Source organism: Grampus griseus (assembly GCF_964374135.1).
Source record: "Grampus griseus genome assembly, chromosome: 5".
Taxonomy (NCBI): domain Eukaryota; kingdom Metazoa; phylum Chordata; class Mammalia; order Artiodactyla; family Delphinidae; genus Grampus; species Grampus griseus.
The window spans coordinates 95776635-95798532 of record NC_138998.1 but is presented as its reverse complement, the minus strand read 5'-3'; the positions used below and the strand labels follow the sequence as shown (position 1 = coordinate 95798532).

At 37.5% G+C, this 21898-nt stretch overlaps 2 protein-coding genes across 35 annotated transcripts in view; one reads left to right on the top strand and one right to left on the bottom strand.

Annotated features, from left to right (window-relative positions):
• TFG (trafficking from ER to golgi regulator) overlaps positions 1 to 7165 on the top strand; it is a 43367-nt gene extending 36202 nt beyond the window's left edge. For 2 of the 5 annotated variants that reach the window (XM_082654962.1, XM_082654960.1), the window contains exons 7-8: positions 2738 to 2833; positions 6339 to 7165. In XM_082654962.1, coding sequence (XP_082511088.1) covers positions 2738 to 2833; positions 6339 to 6718 — 476 coding nt within the window. In that variant the 3' untranslated portion in view covers positions 6719 to 7165. Of the gene's footprint in view, positions 1 to 2737; positions 2834 to 6335 lie in introns of all 5 variants that reach the window. The other 3 variants (XM_082654961.1, XM_082654959.1, XM_082654963.1) reach the window with 2 other exon arrangements.
• A 321-nt stretch (positions 7166 to 7486) lies between these two features.
• The window catches only part of ABI3BP (ABI family member 3 binding protein), a 262429-nt gene continuing 248017 nt past the window's right edge, over positions 7487 to 21898 (bottom strand). For all 30 annotated transcript variants that reach the window (XM_082654463.1, XM_082654466.1, XM_082654485.1 and 27 more), the window contains 5 exons: positions 13193 to 13272; positions 12368 to 12397; positions 11584 to 11745; positions 10166 to 10288; positions 7487 to 8766 (listed from right to left, as the gene is read on the bottom strand). In XM_082654463.1, coding sequence (XP_082510589.1) covers positions 8651 to 8766; positions 10166 to 10288; positions 11584 to 11745; positions 12368 to 12397; positions 13193 to 13272 — 511 coding nt within the window. In that variant the 3' untranslated portion in view covers positions 7487 to 8650. The remainder of the gene's footprint in view (positions 8767 to 10165; positions 10289 to 11583; positions 11746 to 12367; positions 12398 to 13192; positions 13273 to 21898) is intronic.

The window sequence follows — 21898 nt, the reverse complement described above, 5'->3', positions numbered from 1 at the left end:
ATATTCTTTTCCATGTGGTTTAAGTGATTCTTAATGTCAACACATTATATTTGAATTTCTGTAGTTGTCTCATAGTTACTTTATAACAGTTGGGGGGCTTGTTCAAATTAGGAGTCTTACAACAAGGTTCACATTTTCCATTTGATTGTGTGTCTAAAGTCTTTTTTTTTTTTTAATAGCTGTCAACCCTACATGTTTCTAAAGTCAAAACTATGTATGTTAATTAACTATTGCTATGTTAACAATTTACGCCAAAACATAGATGCTTAAAACAACAAACAGTTATTATCTCACAGTTTCAGAATCAGGGATCTGGGAGACGCTTAGCTTGGTGGTTTTGGCTCAGGGTCTCTCATGAGCTTACAGTCTTCTGAAGCTTAACCTGCACTGAAGGATTCACTTCGAAGATGACTCCCTCACATGGTTGTTGGCAGGAGGCTTCATTTACTCACCACATGGATCTCATAGGCTACTTGGGTGACCTCATGACGGGCAGCTTCCACCAGAGTGAATGATCAAGACAGTAATAGGAGATGGCTGTCTTTCACGACGTATCCTCAGAAATGTCACTGTCATTTCTGCAATATTCTAATGATATAGAGGTCAGCCCTATTCAGTGTGAGGGGACTACACAAGAGAGTGAATACTCATGTGTTTATTGCTTGGTCTTTGCTAATTTTTGTATTGTGGAGTTAATCTTTCTAATTTCTAAAAATATAAAGGATACCAACCCCTTATCATATGCTATACATGTGCAGGAGTCATTGAGGGTCATCATAGAGGCTGGCTACCAATCTGTGTCACAAAGTTTAGTCCTAGAGGCCTCACCATTACTCTTTGCTTCATCCTATTCTCTTTCTCCCTAGGTAATATGTTTTATTGCTTTTACTTTTTTCTACCATTGATTCTTTCTGAAAATATAATACGCAAAACGTAGCTTATATATTTTTTTCCCTCAGATCATAGCTTACTCTAAACTCTGTTGGCACCTTGCTTTTTCGCTTAATATATCCTGTAGCTCTCTCCTTCTTCAAGTATGTCAAGTTGTTCTTCATTGTTTACAACTGAACACAGACTTCTTAATTTTCAGAATACTGTGACAGAGAGTGAGAGTCCTGTTTTGGACTTGAATGAAGTGTATTTAAAATAAGTAAAAGAAATACTTTGTAGAGATAGTATTTAATCACAGGGTCGTCATTTTCACAATGAGTTCGAAGCAGATTAAGAAAAAAATAGAGCGTGCACTTGCTTTAAGAATTGTTGTACCCTGTCATTTTTTTATTGAGGAAAATGATTAGGCTTTTTTGAGTGGGAGATCCTTAGGCTCACTGGCAGCAGTCTACTACATGGAGCTTTAATCTCAGACTTTTCGATGATACTAAGTTAATGTTTATATTAAACAAGGTAACATGTACAAAACTCCTTTTAAGCTAACGCTCTAGAGTTATGCCTGGGTTCTGGTGATGGTTCTTACTAGCTGTGATGTATTGACCCCAGGTAAGTTGCTTAATCTTTCTGTACTGAAAAAAGGATTGCTAATGAGGTTGATTTTTTTTTCCCCCTATGTATTCATTGTGTGTTCTTTGCTCATTTTTGTATTGTAGAGTTAATCCTTCTGATTTCTAGGAATTAGAACCCACTGTCAAATGCTATGCATATTCCTCCCCTTTGATTATATTTCTGTACCAGATTCTGGCCACTTCCGTTCTAAAATTTAGTTATGAAATGCAATCTAGGATTAAGGCAGTATCTTCTAAAAGGTGGTTAACTTCTGTACTACCTTTTGTGCTATCGATAAATCTTGAACCATTAAGAAAGCATTTAAGAAACTTTTTGTCCGTTTTTGGTTGTATTTGGGAAGAGGATTAATAGCTTAAAAATAGTTAAGCAAATTTTATTTATATCATAAAAAGCATACCACTGCTTGCTAGGAAATAATCTGGCTATCAGTAAGGTCATAGCTCATTTAGTGCTGCAGTATGTGGAGCTGGGCACCCAGTCCAGTAGCGTGGGTTCTATCCTGGGATCGTAGCCTGTGAGCACTAGCTGCCTCCTGCATCTCAGTTTGAATGGCACTAGATAATGCATTGACTTTTTTTTAGTCATTGTCTTTTTCCGCCAAAAGTATGCTATTTACCTGTTGTCTTTTGATTAACAGCAGGTAGTTTGAATATTTTTTAAAGACTCAGCAACATAAAGTTGTTTTAAAGATTTAAATACTAGCTAGATTTTTTAAAAATTTAAATTCTAGCTAGATATTACAGTGCAAGTTTTATTGCTCTCTAGGCATTAGATCTAGCTAAATCCACCATTAGAACAACTGTAAAGTAATAGAGATGATAAGGACATGAACCAGTAAATTCTTACGTGTTTGGAAATCACAGGAGCTATTAATGGTATTTGCCCCTTTCCTCAAATTTTTATTTATTGATTTTTACTGAACATTAGTAGTACATATCTGTTGACAGTTGGGTTTGAAAACATTAGAATTTCTGAAGTAACCACTCATGTTATTTGCTGCCGATTAGAGTTCTCTGCAGTTATTCCACAGCAGAGTGGCCACACTTGTTAAATTGTTTATTCTTCTCTTCATAGACAGAGGGGAACAAACACATTCTTGTGTCTTGGTTCTCAGTGTGTTTATGTGTGTGAATGGGGAGAGAATTAAATGTGCTTTGAAAGCGTTTCTCTTCTGCTGCGTTAAACCTGCCTCTTTGCCTTGTCTTGTCTCTTTTAGGTCAGATGTACCAGCAGTACCCGCAGCAGGCTGGCTATGGCACTCAGCCCCAGGTGCCCCCCCAGCCGACGCAGCAGTACGGTATTCAGTATGCAGGTGAGCGGGTGTCCAGAGGGAGCTGTCTCTGTACTCAAGAAACTTTAATTCTTTCCCCCTAATTCCTTGATTTGTTATAGTAGGTATTAAGTATTTACTTGGGGGGGGGGGGAATAACACTTGTTTTATTTATTTTTAAATATTTTGCATAAAAATTTTTACTGTAAATCACCATTTCAGTTTTCCAGTGGGCAGGTAAAACTTAAAATCATAGTAGATGATTCAGTAGTAACCTGTAGTATAAAAGAGTTTTTAATACAAGGTTACCTCCTACTGATGTGATGACTTACCTGCTGGGTGATGTAGAGCTACAAAAATGCAACATTTTTTCCTCCATTATATGTAACACATTATCCCAGTGTACTCTTAGTACCTGTAAAAGCATTAACAGTTCCCTCATGGAACTTTCCATGGAACATGGAAAGAGGTGGTCTTATTAAATAAGAACCAAATTAAGCTACATAGGTTTTTAAATCTCCCAAAAGTATGTAGGAATACCAAAAACAGGCCATAAAAGTAGAATTGTGTAAACCGTAATTCAGGCAACTAAGAACATAAAAATCTCTCCGTGTAGCTTTGAATACTGTGGTTATAATTCAGTTAATTTTTACATTTGTTATATCTGAGAATTTTGTGTTCAGCTCTTGTTTTACAGTCAAAGATTTAAGTATCAAAATTTCAACTGTAATTTTAGAAAAGTAGTAAGATTAACTCTACAAAAATGAGCAAAGAACATGCAATAAACATGGGGGAAAACAGTCAACCTCATTAGCAATCCCTTGTGTACACATTATCTCATTTAATATAAACATTAACTTAGGTATCATCGAAAAGTCTGAGATTAAAGCTCCATATAGTAGACTGCTGCCAGTGAGCCTAAGGATCTCCCACTCAAAAAAGCCTAATCATTTTCCTCAGTAAAAATGACAGGGTACAACTATTCTTAAAGCAAGTGTGTGCTCTTTTTTTTCCCTTAAATGTGCTTGGAACTTACGGTGAAAACACCACCCCTGCAGTTATAAGGTTCAGAAACCATGTGGCCCCCAAAGCCTAGAATAGTTACTGTCTGGTCCTTTACAGAAAAACGTTTGCTGGCCCCCTGAATTAGACCATAAAATTCTACCATTGGAGTCTGACATATTTTAACACAAAGAACAATTTTTATTTGGATTGGATTTGCTGTGGAGTGATTTAACCTGTAACTGCTAGTTTTTAATTATATAAAATAGGTGGAATGAATTTGAACTTGGACTATAATATTGGGGGAAGGTTATTTTTAGGATGCAGTCCTTTAAAGAAAATCTGTGTTACAAATTACATAATTTGTAGAAATAATAGATATTAGAGTGGGAAAGACCTAGTTATCTAATCCAGGGGATTTCAGTCTTCACCATACTTCAGAATCACCTGGAGAGGTGTTTTTTGAAAGTTACAGGTACCTGGGCTCTACTCCCAGCTATCTTGTTTTATTTGGTCGAGCATGGGACTCAGGCTTTTTTATTTTAAATGCTTTGCACGTCATTCTAAAGTGCAACCAGGGTTGGGGACCACTGATCTTGTCCCACCCACTCATTTTATAAATGAGACAACTAGGGTTCAGAGAGTTGTGATTCATCAAAGGACATGCAGCCATTTAGTGGGAGAACCAGACCAGAACCCAGTATCCTTGACTTTGTAGTTAATGACTTCTCTATATCATTCTACATTCTCCAACCATGACCAGGGGTTGGCAGACTTTTCTGCCATAAAAAGCTAGATAGTAAATATTTTAGGCTTTGTGGACCATATGACTCCTTGTTCTTTAAAATTCATTTATTCAGAGAACCACAGAATTTCCATTTCTTGCCATTTCTGGCAATTTGCACCAAAGTTACTCATTTATTTTGTTTTTCAAGGGAGGGGGGATTGGTGGTGGGAGGAGGAGAGTATATACATATAGAGGTATTGCTATATTATGGTCAAAGACTAGTAGGTTGCTAATGAAACAGCATCTTAGGCCCTTAGGGGTTATTCCCTCTCTTGAAAAATAGATATGGTTGTCCCCAGATGCTGTTAAAAAGCCAGTTTAGATTTCACCTGCCAGGATGAGAAGACAGCTTTTTTTTTTTGCTCATAATCTTAAGTTGAATAGATATTTTCAGTATAAAAGCTGAGTCCTTCTGTTTCTCCAAAAACTTACAGTAAAAAAATTTTATGTAGAGGATAGGAGAAATTGTATGACATCAATGAATTGACTTTAGTTCAGTATTTAGATACTGCCATGAGTAAAATGCATTAGATATTTGATTTACTTATTAAAAATTAAGCTTGCTCTTAATGATTTTAGTCAGGGTCTTCACTGAGTAAAGTTTAGTTCTTTTCAAATTATTATCTCTGTATTTCTGATCCTGCTAGTCCTATTAACTTGAATTTGGGAGATATGGAAATAGTCAAGTAAATACTCTGCTTGGAGACTAAGTGGTGGTGGTAACATTGGACCATCTTTGACACTCTGACACTTTGGCAGTTTCCCTCTGTGACCTTTTCCAGTTTTATTCATGGACTGTGTCAGAAAGGTTTCTTTCATGAGTAAATTTTGAACCCAGGTTCAAGGTGAGTTCAGAATATACTCAAATTCATTCAATCCTTTTTATTTTTTTAAATGCAGGGTTGTACATATTTTAATAATTTTCTTATGTATCTGGTATTTAATGCTGACAGGATTCCAGTCAATGGAGAGGTTTCATTGCAAGTAGCTGCAGGTGTGTTTCATGGTAGAGATAAAAGTTTTTAGTGAAGCAGACCTTTTATTTTAAAAGACTTTACATCCTAGTAACTAATGAATATAGATGTTGATTTTTGTGGGGCAATATGATATGCTTTCTGTGTGTTACATTGTTACTGCTAAGCCAGAATTTTGAATTGTGAAGGCAAAAACCTTTACATCAGATACCAAATCTAAAAGAAAGATTTTAAGGATTGTGAAAGTTGGCACTTAATGTTTATTCTTAAATGGCTTAGTTTTTATAGAGTGAATAAACCTTAAAGCATCTCATTAGCACAATAAGATGTATTTGTAGCACCATTGTTTCATTTAAAAATATTCATTCTCTACAAATAAAATGTGTTTTTATTTGGTACTGTTACTAAACAGGCCCCTCAGAACCAGGTTAATGACTAGCTTTTGCATTAATTCCTGCATTTATCATTTGAACAGCTACTCTATACTGGGAGTTATGCTAGAACAGGAATTTGCTCTCAGGGATTATGCAGTGTAGGAGGAGTTGAAGTAGAAGAAGTATATATAGTGGTTTTAATTTTAGAGGGTTTACAAAATTGTCTAGAAAGTGCTTCTTGGAGACTATGTGGTCTTGAAATATAGACTCTGCTACTCTACTCGTTGCATAAATACTTAGGATTAAGTTTGTTAAATTTCTCATTTTTTGTCCATAACAGTAAGACTAATTCTCTGGAAATTGGTCACCAAAAGGAAAAATAAGACATGTACGTTTTGCCTTTTCAGCAGGCTACAGTCAGCAGACTGGACCCCAGCAACCTCAGCAGTTCCAGGGATATGGCCAGCAGCCAGCTTCCCAGGCACCGGCTCCTGCCTTCTCTGGTCAGCCTCAGCAACTTGCTGCTCAGCCGCCACAGCAGTACCAGGCGAGCAGTTACCCTCCACAGACCTACACTACCCAAACTTCTCAGCCCACTAATTACACTGTGGCCCCTGCCTCACAACCTGGAATGGCTCCAAGCCAACCCGGGGCCTATCAACCAAGACCAGGTTTCACTCCACCTCCTGGGAGTACCATGACCCCTCTTCCGAGTGGGTCTAACCCTTATGCACGTAGCCGTCCTCCCTTTGGTCAGGGCTATACCCAACCTGGACCAGGTTATCGATAAGGAGGCTCAGTTACACTGATGAATGTAGCTGCTAGCTGTTCGCCTCCCAAAAGACTCCAATACTACTCTTTTAATTTGTATTGAAGTTCACAAGTTTAAAAAGCAGAGCATTTTTTTAATGATATCATTGTTGCTGTTAATTGAAAGTTAATTTGCTGGAAGAAAAAAGACCAAAATGAAAGTTTTTTTCCTCCCCTGCTTAAAATTGTAGCAGCTCCCTAGTTATTTTGGAACACTACTCTTACATGTGTGCAAAGTGATTGATTGACTTTCTAGCTTGCCTTGTCCAGAGGATATTAAAATGCTAGGTTGAAGTTCAGCCATCTTACTTGGCTTTTTACCATTAACATGATGTACTAAAGTAGATCCCTTTGCGAAGACTAGATATTATGTATAAATGTAACAAACATTGATTGATAGGTTAATAAAGAAAGATGATTGAATCCATTAGTGGTCTTGTAATTTAATTTAGTCATTGACACTATATGTGTGTGTGTGTATATGTGTATATATATATATATATATATATAAAAATGAGAAAAAATACAAATCCTTATTGATGTTTTGGTCTTAAAATGAAGTATAGACCTTTTATGCCTTTCTTGTGAAATAGATTTCACAAGAAGATAGATTATATAATATTATTATATATAAATAAACACAGTAGATTGATTCAGTATTAAAAGATACAAGAGGGGTTTGGTAGATCCTAAATAACTTGTGATTTTCCTTATAGAAATGAACCATTCAGAAATGAAGAACTCGGTCTTAAAAAAACTACATCTCTTTATTGCAGAGTTTATACTTGTTTGAAAAATATAAAATGAAGTATTGATAAAACTGAAGCATGGTGAAAGGTGGTAAGCACAGAAAGGTCCTTTAAGGAGGAGGGCAACAATGCAGCATTCCCATCTCCCTCCCCAAATGAAGGAGAAAAATACTTCTTTTTTTTAAACATAAAAACAAGTCAGATTTTCATTACAGGTTGGGTTAGACAGAATTACCAAAACAGCCTCTGATACATTCATTCCCTAGAGATCTTCTGTGTAAAAATATAGTAAATATCCTATAAAATGGCAGGGATCTCATCATGCATTATCCTTTTGTGCTTAGACGTTACAGTCAGTCTCTGTATACAGCTTGATTAGAATTATATTAAAAACAGTAGGAACACAACTGCTTAAAGGGATAGTTTGACAAATAACATTCAGACATTGTAACATGTTTATGGGTAGAGAAAGAAAAAAATATGTAATGTATTTTGAAACGCTATATATAATTCTCAATTCTATTTATAACAAATGAAATTTACTGATTCAAACAAAATCTTTTCAATAATTTGCAGATATTTGAGGAAATGTATACTGTCATGAATGGTTAACTATTTAAACGCTTCAGAAAAGATATTCAGCTGTTGCTAAAAAGTTGAAGTTTAAATAAACATGTGAATATTAGCACCTTTTTCCCCCAGATATATATGCTGAAGATAATTTGATCTAATAAGTTAAACCAAGTAGAGGTTTATGGAATTAACTCACCAGTAGGAAGAATACAGAATAATAGTATTTTTTAAAAAGTATATTAGTTTTTTGATGTTAATTTTGTTATAAAAGTATCTCAAAACATCATTACAACAATATGATAAATAATATACAAATGATCTCTTAAAATACCATGAATAGGGAGCCAGCTTCCCCAAAAATGTTATTCTGTTAATGTCAATATTTTGCTTTCTTTAAATGACTTTGTAAAACCTGATAAATATTCTTAGCAATCTTCCTAGTAAACATCTAATATTGCTATTAATTAGATTTTAAACTTTTATACATAGTAAACATAAGAGCTTTAAATGCATGTGACAAACACCATACTGTTTCCAATTATTTTTTGCCATGATGAAACAGAAGGCACTTCTGAACGTGATTGCAGCATCTACCATTTTCCAGGAATTGTGGTCCCACATTCATACCACTGGACATAATTGATTTGGGTGTGACCACCAATTTCTCCAAATTGGACAGGTTCCTGGCGAACTGCTCTGAAATAGCCTGAGAGAAAATAATTAATTTTAATAGCTGCTATGATATATTTTTGTCCTCAGTGCTCATAGGTTGAAGGGTGTCATTGAATGCCTGAAGCTTACTCTAGGTGAAGCAGAGTATTTTAGAAAAACGATAGTAAGAGAGGCCCTGGTGTCTTTCCTGAGGTGGTAATGGCTAGCTGAACATCAGGGACACTTGAAACTCCTTGACATCTGCCTTAATCTAGGATGGGATGGTTGGTAGTATTTGACAGATAAAGCTGAAAGGGGGCAGGAGTTGGAGAGGTTTCGTGTTTTGTTTGAGTATAACTGACCAAGTTCAGTACACGCTTTGACCTACGTAAAAGTGTACTTTCTGTACTTCACAGCCTAGTGGTGGTCTATGAAGTTACCTGGTTAAAGGAGTGTTGTACTAAAATGTTAGGAAACAAAAGAAGGATTGGTCTAAGATTGCTAGATTTCTCAGAACTAAAGTTTGATGAAATCTTCCTTCAAGGACCCTACACTAAGTGATTAAAAATTTTGCTGTGAATGTAAAATGTTACAGAAATAGACACAATTTACAGTATATTGTATATCTGGTTCCTGTGAGGCAGCAGTTTCAATTTTCTGATAATGAGTTCACAGATCTTATTAAGTCACCTTTTAGTGTGGTTGGTATTTTTAGTGCCAGTGACCAAAATGTGATGCTGAAAAGACTAGTCAAATAATTTTAAGTATTTAACAAGCCCCTCTTGGTAACTCCTGAGTAACATGGATGTGTAATTTACCCTTTCTTACCCTACCTGGACAGGGATTAAATTAATTTTCAGTCTTTTCAATTCTTACTAAACAGCTTGGTGCTAATGTGTCCGTAGCAAGTTACAGTGGTTAGTCATTTCTCAGCAGAATTCTTCTATTTTAATTGTATTTATAGAATTATTTATAAGGCAAGTAACATTCTTTTTTCCTTCTACAGTAGTAGTAAAGCTTTGAATTTCTTTAAAATTTTTTAAAAAGGAATAAAAAAAAATGCCTGTGTGCTCGGTATGACAAAAACCATAAAAGTAGTGCGTGAATGATTTAAGCTGGGGAAATTAAGCTTCTTTTTTTATAGCTGTTTTTAAGCTGCTCTTTTATAGCTGCTTTTGAAAATTCAGGTTTTCTTAAAGTAGAATGGATTTATATAAGATGTTCTGTAATTCCCCTCAGCTCTAAGAAACAGAGTCTTAAGGAATGGGAGGAAAGTGAAGAAACTTCTATTAAAGTCTTCATGTTAAGGTCTTATGTGGGAAGTCCTTTTTCCTAGGCAGATGGAGTAGTAGTACTACAGAATTATTTTTAAAGTGATTGATTTTCTCAGCTTGAATGTTTTTTGGGTTAATTTGTAAAAGCCTCTTACTTACGAGGAGGCTCAGAAAACATACCTTCTTTGGTGGGTAACTGGTCAGAAGAGAGTTGCTGTCCTGTGCGTCCATCTAAAAATGAGTCTACGAACTGGCAGTGATCTTCTCCATGGCCTCTCTGATCACCTATGTTATAAAATTTTCCTGAAAAAAACAAATTAAAAGGATCATGAAGTATTGCTGCCTTTGATATGAGAGGACTCTGAAATAATCAAATTGTTTCAAATAATCTGTCTTCCTTTTTCTTGTACTTCTCCCCCCTTTCTTTCCAGTTCGAGCCACCAGTGTTCCTTGATTGAACTATGGAATCGTCTCCCAGCTGGCGTCCCTGCTTTCACTCTTGCTTTTCCCTATTTTTCCTCCCCTCCTCCTTTCACAGATTAGTCATCTTTTAAAAACGCAACTCAGATAGTGTTACGCCCCTCCATCAGTCTCTCCAGCAGTCTTCTGTTATACTCAGAATAAAACCCGGGAGTCCTTACCTGGTTTCCTAGCTCCGCACGATTTCATGCTGCCTGATCTTCCCCTCACTAAGCCTCAGCCACACTAGTGGAACCGGCGAGGCATTTTCTGCTGCGGGTCTTTGCGTTTCTCTTCCCTCTACCTCTGGTTCTTTATCCCTCGGTCTTTGCGTGGTTGGTTCCTTCTCATAGTTTTCTTCTCGGCACAAGTGCTACCTTTTGAGGGGGGTGCTTTTCCTAACCATTCTAACTAAGAGTTTTCATTCAGCCATTTTTTTCCTCCATTTTCATTCCATTCAGCCATTTTCTTTCACCCTTTTTCTTTTCTTCAGAGCACTATATGAAATTCTTATTTACATGTTTGCTTTCTGTCTCTCCCCGCTAGATTGTAAGCTACAAAGAGCAGGAACGTGTCTTATTTCCTGCTTTGTCCCCAGCACCTGGAACAGTGTCTGAACAAAGCAGATAGTTCTGTCGAATGATTGAGCAAATGTCTACCTTTCTATGTTGGGCCAATCTTATTTAAAATTTTCACTGTATGAATATGAACCCACTGAGTCTGGAGCAAGGGGTTATAGCCCTTCTGGCTCAGTGTTTTAATCTTGCTCTTGTCTCTGACAGACTTAAAATCTTAAATACGTCGTACTCCTTCCATGATTATTGTTAGATACACTCTTTTTACTAGCAGTAGGCTTTTTATCCTGGGTTGGCTGTAACAAAATTGAGCTTGGATGTGACTAGTTTTTCTACATTCAGGTTCGCCATGATGGCACCGTTTCACATTGCATTTTCATTATTTACCTTCTTGTAGCATGTCTCAAATCCTAAGATTCCAATAACATCTTGCTCAAAAAGGAAACTTGTATTTACATCACACCTTCGTGTCTGGGACTGTCCATAGAAAAGGCTAAGTTACAGAATGCTGCAAAGCGTTTCCTGAAGGATAATCCTCAAAACAGAACTGATGGCCGTGCTTACCTGTGAGGGAGTCACTCAGATAAATCTTGTATCTGAGAGAGTTGCACAGCTGCACCCCTACAAACTTTTTATACCACGTCCTTTTGACATACTGTTTGCCCTTACATTCTGAGTAAGAGTCTGAATTAAAGGGTCTTTCAGTCCAGATGGCATCTCTTCCTGCTGCATAAGAAAAGCACATGGTTTGAGTTTAGTATTTGACTTTCGGTCCTGAAGAGCTGTCTTAAAAGCTTTTAAAAAAGCAGTTTGCCAAGTTCATTGTCAACCTGCTCATAGCTGGTTTTCTCCAGTGCTAAATATTGGAGCCAAAAATATAGGAGTAAACCCCCAATTAAATTTCCATCAATGATGAGGTAAATCTTGGAGCAGTATGTGTCAGAGTTGACTAGCCTCTGCAGTGCTCAATGTAGAACAGCATCCCTTTAGGAGCAAATGTAGGTTTCTTTTTTTGCAGCATATTATACAATTTAAACAGTTGCTTTAATGTGACTTGTTATTAAAAGTGGAAGTGAGGGTCCTGTATCTTGACTTAATTATTAAACAGAAAAGTTGAGCTGGTCTGTTACAAGAATGGAAAGCAGGTTTTAAAATATTCAACTTGTTCCTGAAACAACATAGGCTGTCAGTGTTACTGAATGTTTTAGGTAAGCATTCATACCTGGTTGATATTCTAAGAAGACTAAATGGACTAAAGTGAAATCATGACTAAAATTCTACCATGCCCGTTGAGTTGAATCACTGTAGGAAAGCGTGTAGCTGTGTTCTCATCCAGGTAGGTACTTACCAGAAACTGGCTCGCTCACTCTTGGGTCAGCTAAGGAGAAATAGCAAAGACAGAGTCAGAGGTTATTAGGTAAGTCCCAGTGTTCCAGTGACATAGTGAAGAAGATGGGTCCTTATAGTTGTTAAGGAATCTTGCAAAACGGTACACTCTTACTAAAGTCCAAATTTGAAAATTGTATATTTTGTTTTGGGAATTGTTCTCCAGTGGAGAAGCTCCTCTGCCACGTACTCAGCTGTATCTTTTATATGTGATTTGTGAAGTTAGTAGTCTTCATTGCTGTTCTAGATTTTACTTCCATTTTAAAATCTTCCTCTTTTAGTTTCATTAAAAAAACTATTGATGATAAAATCACCAAGATGCCATGAACTGCATTTGGTGTAAAAAATTATACACTAATGCTGTGAGTACAGATGTATCTCATTAAGGAATTGAAACTTAGGCCAAATTAGAAAATTTCACAGCTGTTCATCGTAAAAAACTCACATGAATTCCCTTTCTGGATACTGTGGCTGAGCGTCTGATATTTTGATTCTAGGCACAGATTCTAGGCATAGAGAGGAGCATTCATGCACTATTGAGTATAGACTGACTATATGCTTTTTTTCTTTTAAACTGATATGCCTAATGTTTTTCTGACATCAAGATAAATGAGGAAAAACCCAAGGGGTGTTTCCTTAAGGGTACCTTCATCAGTTTGCTTTTTCAAATGGATGGTTTTTTTTTAAATCAAATGCTTTACCCAGTGTTTAGCTAGGTTTCAAACAAGCTGTGCAAAACATGGTGACCCTTTATATCCTTGTTAGGAATTACTGCTGATGTGATTACCTGATTCAGTACTGAATGCCACCGTGTTGCTGGGTGGGCCTTCACCAAGTGGGTTTTTGGGTTTCACCTGGAACTCATAGCTGTGTAGGGGGGAAAAGAAACAAACAGAAAACAGAAATAATGTTCTTAAGTGGTAGGAAACAAACAATTTTCTTGTCATACCGACATTCTTCCTGATTCTGTTTTGAAATCATCATGACAGTGAATGGACATATGTTCTAGAAGAAGCTTCAGGAAAGAAAAATTCCTTTAATTCTGCTGTTCAAACAGCTTGTCTAATTGTTTTCTAGAAGAAAAGGGTTAAGTTAATAAAAAGATTGTTGTCTTTTAAAAACTCCAAATTAATAGAAATAGCTGGGCAGGTTGCTAATGGACATACAGGAAAAGAGGTATGTGGTGGACCCAGGCTAATTCCAGTAACAAGGAGCCTCAGTTTCCTTCAAATGTTTAGCTACTTCCTGGGAGCGCAGAATAAATTCCTTTTTATTCCTTATTATCCCAACCCTGGGTATAGCCATAGACTTAGGCAGTGTTCTTCATTGTGGGGTTTGAGCTACCCATGTCAGAATCACATGATAGAGCTACACTGGGGAAAGTTTGTTTAAAGTGCAGACTTCTTGTTCCAGTCTAGCTACTGAATCCCTTTTTGAGGGATTCCAGAGAGGTATTTATAATAAGTTCCTGAGGTGAATCCTGTGCCCACTGACATTTGAGAACTACTAGATAAGCTATGGGAGCAGATGTACATGAAAATATTTTGTTGCAAGAAGTTCCTGGTTATATCTCCTGGAACTTGGGTCTTCTGTGGATCATAGGAAGCCACGATATATTCTGAGTAGGGGCATGGTAGTGTCAGCTCATGAAGAGTATGGGCACAAAGACACTTTTCTCTCCTTCTATAAACTAGATTTATATGTGCCAGGCCCTTAACCCTTTATGTTAAAAAAACAAAAGACAAAATAAGCCCATATCCCTTGCAGTTATGTTTGATTCTGTCCTTAAGAATTATGCACTAAATTACTATGCAATATTTGACAAACTTCATCCATAGAATACTCAAGCAGAGCAAACCCTTTTAAGTTCAAACAGTAAAGCTATTTGCTGTTTGTCTGAAACGAAGAGTTCCTTTCAGTAGCAGACTTAGCAGGAAAGTAATTTTGAATGTAAAACCAGCTTGAGTCAGCTGATAGAATTGATTGAGTTTCAAAATTGTGAAAGACTTTTGGGAGATAATTCCTGTTTTTAAAAAGTTTGTAATTGACTAAGAGTGCAAAACACAAAAAATACTTTAGAAAAAAGTGAAAAACAGAAGGATGACAGCTCTTAATTTGGTACAGAGGATACCAAGTGAGCAATAACAGAACTTTCTGGGGCTCAAGGAGTCAGATTTTTGACCATTGAGGTACTGCTGAAATCTATAAAGAAGACAGATTCTAGCATTACAATGTGAACATTTTTTGAGTGCCTACTATGTACCAGATACTACATAGGAAAAGTAATACACACAAACCCCAAGAGATAATTATTTTCCTATTTTTCAGTTAAGAGCAATGACGCTTTTAACCATTGTACTCTTATTGTCTTTGCTTTTCCAAACTTTGTGATATGGGGATTAAAACATGCAGCGTTTTCATTTATTTATTTTAAAAACTTTTTAACATCTTTATTGGAGTATAATTGCTTTACAATGTTGTGTTAGTTTCTGCTTTATAGCAAAGTGAATCAGCTATACGTATACATACATCCCCATATCTCCTCTGCATCTTTATTCCTGTCCTGCCCCTAAGTTCTTCAGAACCTTTTTTTTTTTTAGATTCCATATATATGTGTTAGCATATGGTATTTGTTCTTCTTTTCCTGAGTTACTTCACTCTGTATGACAGACTAGGTCCATCCACCTCACTACAAATAACTCAATTTCGTTTCTTTTTAGGGCTCAGTAATATTCCATTGTATATATGTGCCACATCTTCTTTATCCTATGTCGATGGACACTTAGGTTGCTTCCATGTCCTGGCTATTGTAAATAGTGCTGCAGTGAATATTGTGGTACATGACTTTTTGAATTATGGTTTTCTCAGGGTATATGCCCATTAGTGGGACTGTTGGGTTGTATGGTAGTTCTGTTTTTAGTTTTTTAAGGAACCTCCATACTGTTCTCCATAGTGGCTGTATCAGTTTACATTCCCACCAACAGTGCAAGAGGGTTTCTTTTTCTCCATACTCTCTCCAGCATTTATTGCTCATAGATTTTTTTTTTAATTAATTAATTTATTTTTGGCTGTGTTGGGTCTTCGTTTCTGTGTGAGGGCTTTCTCTAGTTGCGGCAAGCGGGGGCCACTCTTCATCGCGGTGCGCGAGCCTCTCACTGTCGTGGCCTCTCTTGTTGCAGAGCACAGGCTCCAGACGCGCAGGCTCAGTAGTTGTGGCTCATGGGCCTAGTTGCTCTGCGGCATGTGAGATCTTCCCAGACCAGGGCTTGAACCCATCTCCCCTGCATTGGCAGGCAGATTCTCAACCACTGCGCCACCAGGGAAGCACTGTTTGTAGGTTTTTTGATGATGGCCATTCTGACCAGTGTGTGGTGATACCTCATTGTAGTTTTGATTTGCATTTCCCTAGTGATGTTGAGCATCCTTTCATGTTTATTGGCAGTCTGTATATCTTCTTTGGAGAAATGTCCATTTAGGTCTTCTGCCCATTTTTGGATTGGGTTTTTTTTTTTTGATATTGAGCTGCATGAGCTGCTTGTAAATTTTAGAGATTAATCCTTTGTCAGTTGCTTCGTTTGCAAATATTTTCTCCCATTCTGAGGGTTGTCTTTTGGTCTTGTTTATGGTTTCCTTTGCTGTGCAAAAGCTTTTAAGTTTCACTAGGTCCCATTTGTGTATTTTTGTTTTTGTTTCCATTTCTCTAGGAGGTAGGTCAAAAAGGACCTTGCTGTGATTTATGTCATAGAATTAAAACATTCAGCGTTTTTAGAGTGAAAAACTGCACATGAAAGCATTTTGTAAACTAATCAACTGGTAGAAAGTGCCATTATCCTTTGCAGTAAGACTGCTGATATAAAGCCACCCATCTCACTCATTTAAATAAATTGCACATACATGGGGTGCTCTGGCATAGAATATTTTCCACAGATTAAATTCTAGCTCAGAGGCCTGATGAACTTATCAAAAAAAAAAAAATGGTGAACTGAAAGTGGAAAAAGAAATCACAGGCACCTGGACTTGGATTCAAGCAGGCAATGCATTCCACACTCCAGGCCATTGCCAAAAAGCTCTGTGCTTTGGCCAAGTCTGATTGCTGAAATTATTTCCATGTCTTTTTATTTCACAGTTATTTACACTTCAGCTATATTTGTAGAATGGCCACAAATATTGATAAGCTACTTTGGGGGATTGTTTTTGGGTTTTTTCCCCACCGTTTTATGATACTTGACAAGTTTTGAAGAAATCATTTTAAATTAATTAACTGCATGAGAACTAAAAGGCACATATTTTTGGCTCATTAAACAGAAATTATATAACAGAATATATTTTAAAAGGCAAAATCTTTCCCAAGAAGCACTTTTTATCACAAGATTTATGACACTGTAGGTAGAAGAGAGTAATGTCTCAGAGAAAATATTGATTATACATAGGGAATAAGCATAGGATTTTAGCTGTGCAAAAATCCCATAGAGAAGAAAGTTATTTAAAATAAAAAGTTCAGAATAAATAAAACTTCAAATAAAATGTTTGGAAAATAAAGTTAAGGAAATTTTACAAATACTAGAAAAAAAGTTGAAAAATGAGAGAAAATATGGAAATGAGCAGATTTTTTCAGGGAATATAAAACTAGTAGGTTCTAGAAGAGAGAGGAGTGGAAAAGGAGGGTAGAAAATTATCTTAGAAAGTTTTTAAGTGATTTTCCAGAATTGAAAAACATGGGTTTCTAGATTTAAAAGGCCTAATATTTGCCCAGCAAGGTGAAAAAAGAAAAAAGACTAAAGCAAACAAATTGCAAAATTTCAGAGTACTGGGATAAAGACAAGATCTTAAACGTTTCTGAGAAGAAAATAGGTCCTATTCAAAGGATGCAGAATCAGAATGACGTGACATCTCAGCAGCTCTAGAAGTTAGAAAATAATGGAACAATGCTTTCAAGCGTTCATTTTATCCTACAATCTATGTTTGACTAAACAACAGTATCAGAATAAAACATTTTCAGACACGTAAGAACTCAAAAATATTATCTTCCATAACGTTTCTTCAAGATGTGTTTCTCAAGAAATCCCAGAAAGCGAGTAAACAAGGAAGACATGGGATATAGGAATTAGGGGAATTCGACATAGGAGAGAGGCAAAAGATGATGGTGAGGGCTTCCAGGAGATGTTGCCATAAACAAACACAGGTAACAAATAGATGACTTGAGCACTTGACCATTTGGAGAAATAGTCAGTCTAGACATATGGATTTAATTAACAGAAGAAATAGCTAAAATAATTGGGAATGAGAGAGGCAGGACTAAGGTGGTAACATAGGAAGCTCCTGAGCTCTCCTCCCCTCACATACACATTGAATGCACAGCTGCACATAGAGCAATTCCCTCTGAAAGAGATCCAGAAACTAGCTGAGCAACTCCTATGCATTGGGGAAATGAAAGAATACCCCCATCAAAATGGGTAGCAAAGGCTGAAACACACTTGACATAAATCCCATCCCTGACACAGCACCATATAATCAGGAGGGAATCCCCAACTCCCAACTTCTTCCTGAGGAGCAAAGGGTTTGTAACCCACATCTGCATCCCAGCTTTTAAGATTCTTACCTCAGGGATGGGTCCCCTAAACACCCAGCTCTGAAAGCCAACTGGGCTTGTGCTTATGAGACCCATAAGGATATAGCAAATCCACTTCTTCACAAGTGCATGAGTATTCACTATGGCAGAGCAAAAGGGCACAATCACCTATCTCAATATTTCTCTGAAAGGTGTGTGTTTATCTGCCAGTGTTTAAAGCTGCAACCTGAGGGTCAGGATTTTAATTTAGCAAGCTCTGGGGGCTATGATCCTCCCTGGAGACCAGGGAAGCCATTGGATGCTCTCCCACCTTCTCTCTCCAGCCTGCTCAAAGTTGCTAGTATCTGTCTGGAAGGAGGTTGTAAACATGTCTGTGCCCTAGTTTTTACAGCTTCCATCCAAAGGGATGAGTCCTTGGATCACCTGGCTCTGATAGCCAATGGGTTACTTAGCCATTCATGAGTCCCACAGGACTGTGGCAAAGAAGCAGTTTTTAACTAGCTGCCCCCCAGGGCTCAGCACAGAGGAAGCAGGCAAAAATGCCCATCTTCCTATCTTTCCCTGAGGGGTTTATATGCATCTTTTAAAAGCTGACACCTGAGGGTGAAGCTTTTAGTTTTAGCACATGTTTAGGGGTTGGCTGTGATCCTCCCCAGTGACAGGGAGGTTGGGATACACCTTCCCTGTCCTCTTCCCTCAGCCTGCTACAACAATAAAACCAAGCCACTAGTATTTCCCTGGAAGGGGCTTGTACAAATGGCTGACACCCCAGCTTTTGCAGCTGCTGCCCAAGGAATAGGTCTCCATAATGCCTGTCTCTGAGAGCCAGTGGGCTTGTGTTCACAAATTCCACAGGATTAGCAAACAAAAAGCAGTTTTTAATAGATGTAGGAGCACACTTCCCTACCCTACCACCCTGCCCTAACTATATCCTGGGCCCAGCAGGCAAAAACAGCCATCTCCTAGTGTTTCCCTTGAGAAATGGAATATTTCCTGCCATATCAGTAAACAAAGGATGTCACAGTCATCAGCAATTGCAGCCCTCCAATGTGAGCCCTGAGGGAACTCAGGAAGGAAAGAATACCTGCCATCTACCAGCCATCAGACTGCAGCCACTCCCTACAGTGAGCCCTGAGGAAACTCAGGATGTAAAAACACTGGCCCCAGATAGCTGAGGTGCATATGAAAGGAATGATTTCAGTAAGCCTAGACTCTTGCATCTTCCCATACAAAGAAAAGCTCTAAATTCCTTAACTTGGGATATCTGGTTTTCTTTAACAGTAATCTTTTGATGTTCTGACTACCGGCTCTTTGTTGCAAAACTATCCTGGTTCCCCCCCTCGCCTCTGCAGAGCAGTTCTCCCAGGGTTCCTTGAGATGCTGCCTCCCAGGCTTGAAGTCCTAAAAACGCCCACCAAATAAAATATAACGCTCAACTTTTAGGTTGTGAATATTTTTTAAGTCAACGCCCTGGAAACGGCTTAACTACATAATTTCCCACCTGCTGCCTAGGGCCCAGCTTATAATCAGCCTGCATGTAAATGCTGACTGTCTTCCCCCCCTTTGGGACACTCATGAGTTTTGGCATACCCCCAACTACCAGGAGCCACTAAGAACAAAGAAAGTTGTTTGGACAATCTTAGAGGTTTGAGAAACAACTATGAGCTCAGGTTGGGCTGATTCAAGAGGTTCATTTCCTACCTGAGACCATTCTATTGAGACTGGGAGAGGCGGCTGTTTTATCTAATATGCAGAAACCAAACAGAGAATCAAGGAAAATGAAGAAACAAGAATATGTTCCAAACAAAAGAACAAGAAAAATCTCCAGAAACAGATCTTAATGAAATGGATAAGTGATTTACCCGATAAAGAGTTCAAAATAAGTCATTAAGATGCTTACCAAGGTCAGGAGAACAATGCGTAAACAAAGTACAAAGGGATAGAAAATACAAAAAAGTGCCAAACCAGAAAACACAGAGTTAAGAATATAATAATTGACCTGAAAACTTCATTAGAGGAGTTCAACAGCAGACTAGATGAGTGGAAGAAATGGTCAGTGGATGCAAAGATGGGGCAGTGAAATTCATCCAATCAGAGGAGCAATGAAAAAGCTTAAGAGATGTATGGGACACCATCAAGTGGAGCAAGATATACATTATATGAGTCCCAGAATGAGGAGAGGGAAAGAAAGGGGGCAGAAAGCTTATTCAAAGAAATAACGGCTGAAAACTTTCCTAACCAGGGTAAAGAAACAGACATCCAGATACAGGAAGGCCAGAGAGTTCCAAATGGAATCCAAAGAGGTCCACACCATGAGACCCACATTAATTTTAAGAGATCCACATTAATGATAATAAAATTGTCAAAAGTTAAAGACAAGGAAAGAATCTTAAAAGCAGCAGGGGAAAAACAACTTGTTATGTACAAGGGAGCTCCCATAGCAATATCAGCAGATTTTTCAGCAGAAACTTTCAGGCCAGAAGGGACCAGCAGATATATTCAAAGTGCTGAAACTAAAAAAAAAAGAAAAAATGCTCAGCAAAGTTGCTCTTCAGAATTGAAGGCGAGATAAAGTTTCCCAGACAAACAAAAGCTGAAAGAGTTCATCACCAACCACTACATCAGCCTTACAAGAAATGTTAAAGAGAGTTCTTCAAACAGAAACAAAAGGATGCTAATTAGTAACAGGAAAACAAGAAAGTATAAAACTCAATGGTAAAAGTAAATAACAGTTACATTCGGAATACTCTAATGTTGAAATTGTCATGGGTAAATCACTTCTAACTCTAATATGAGAGTTAAAAGACAAAAATATTACAATAACTAACTATAATAATTTGTTAATGGGTATACAGTGTAAAAATGTAAATTGTGGGGCTTCCCTGGTGGCACAGTGGTTGAGAGTCTGCCTGCTGATGCAGGGGACACGGGTTCGTGCCCCGGTCCAGGAGGATCCCACATGCCGCGGAGCGGCTGGGCCCGTGAGCCATGGCTGCTGAGCCTGCGTGTCCGGAGCCTGTGCTCCACAACAGGAGAGGCCACAACAGTGAGAGGCCCACATACTGCAAAAAAAAAAAAAAAAAAAAAAAGTAAATTGTGGCATAAAAACAAAACGTGGAGAGAAGAGTGTAAAAAAGTAGAGCTTTTGTGTGTTTGAAGTTGTCATCAACTTAAAATAGACATATGACGTTTTATGTAAACCTCATGGTAACTACAAAGTAATAACCAATGATCGATATACACACACAAAAAAGAGAACGGAATCACAGCATAACACTACAGAAATTCATCAAATCACAAAGGAAGAGAGGAACAAAGGAATTATAAAACAACCAGAAAATAATGAAAAAAATAGCAATAGTAAGTCCATATCTATCAGTAATTATTTTAAATGTAAATGGACCAAACTCTAATTAAAAGACATAGAGTGGCTGAATGGATTAAAAAACCAAGACCCACCTAATTCTCCTAAAAGAGACTGACTTCAGCTTTAAGGACACACATAGACTGAAAGAGAAGGGATGGAAAAGATATTCCATGCAAATGGAAACCAAAAGACAGCAGGGATACCTATATTTATAAAAGACAAAATAGACTTTAAGCCAAAGATTGTGATAGAACACAAAGAAGGTCATTATATAATGATAAAGGGGTCAGTTCATCAAGAGGATATAACATCTGTAAACATGTACACAACATAGGAGGACCTTAGTATATAAAGCAAATATTAACAGATCTGCGGAAGAAATAGCACTACAGTAATAGCAGGGAACTTCAATGCCATGCTTTCAACAATGTATATATAGAACACCCATACAGAAAATTAATAAGGAGACACTGGACTTAATGTTAAAGCAGATGGACCTAAAGGACATATAAAGAACATTCCATCCAACAGCAACAGAATACCCTTTCTTCTGAAGA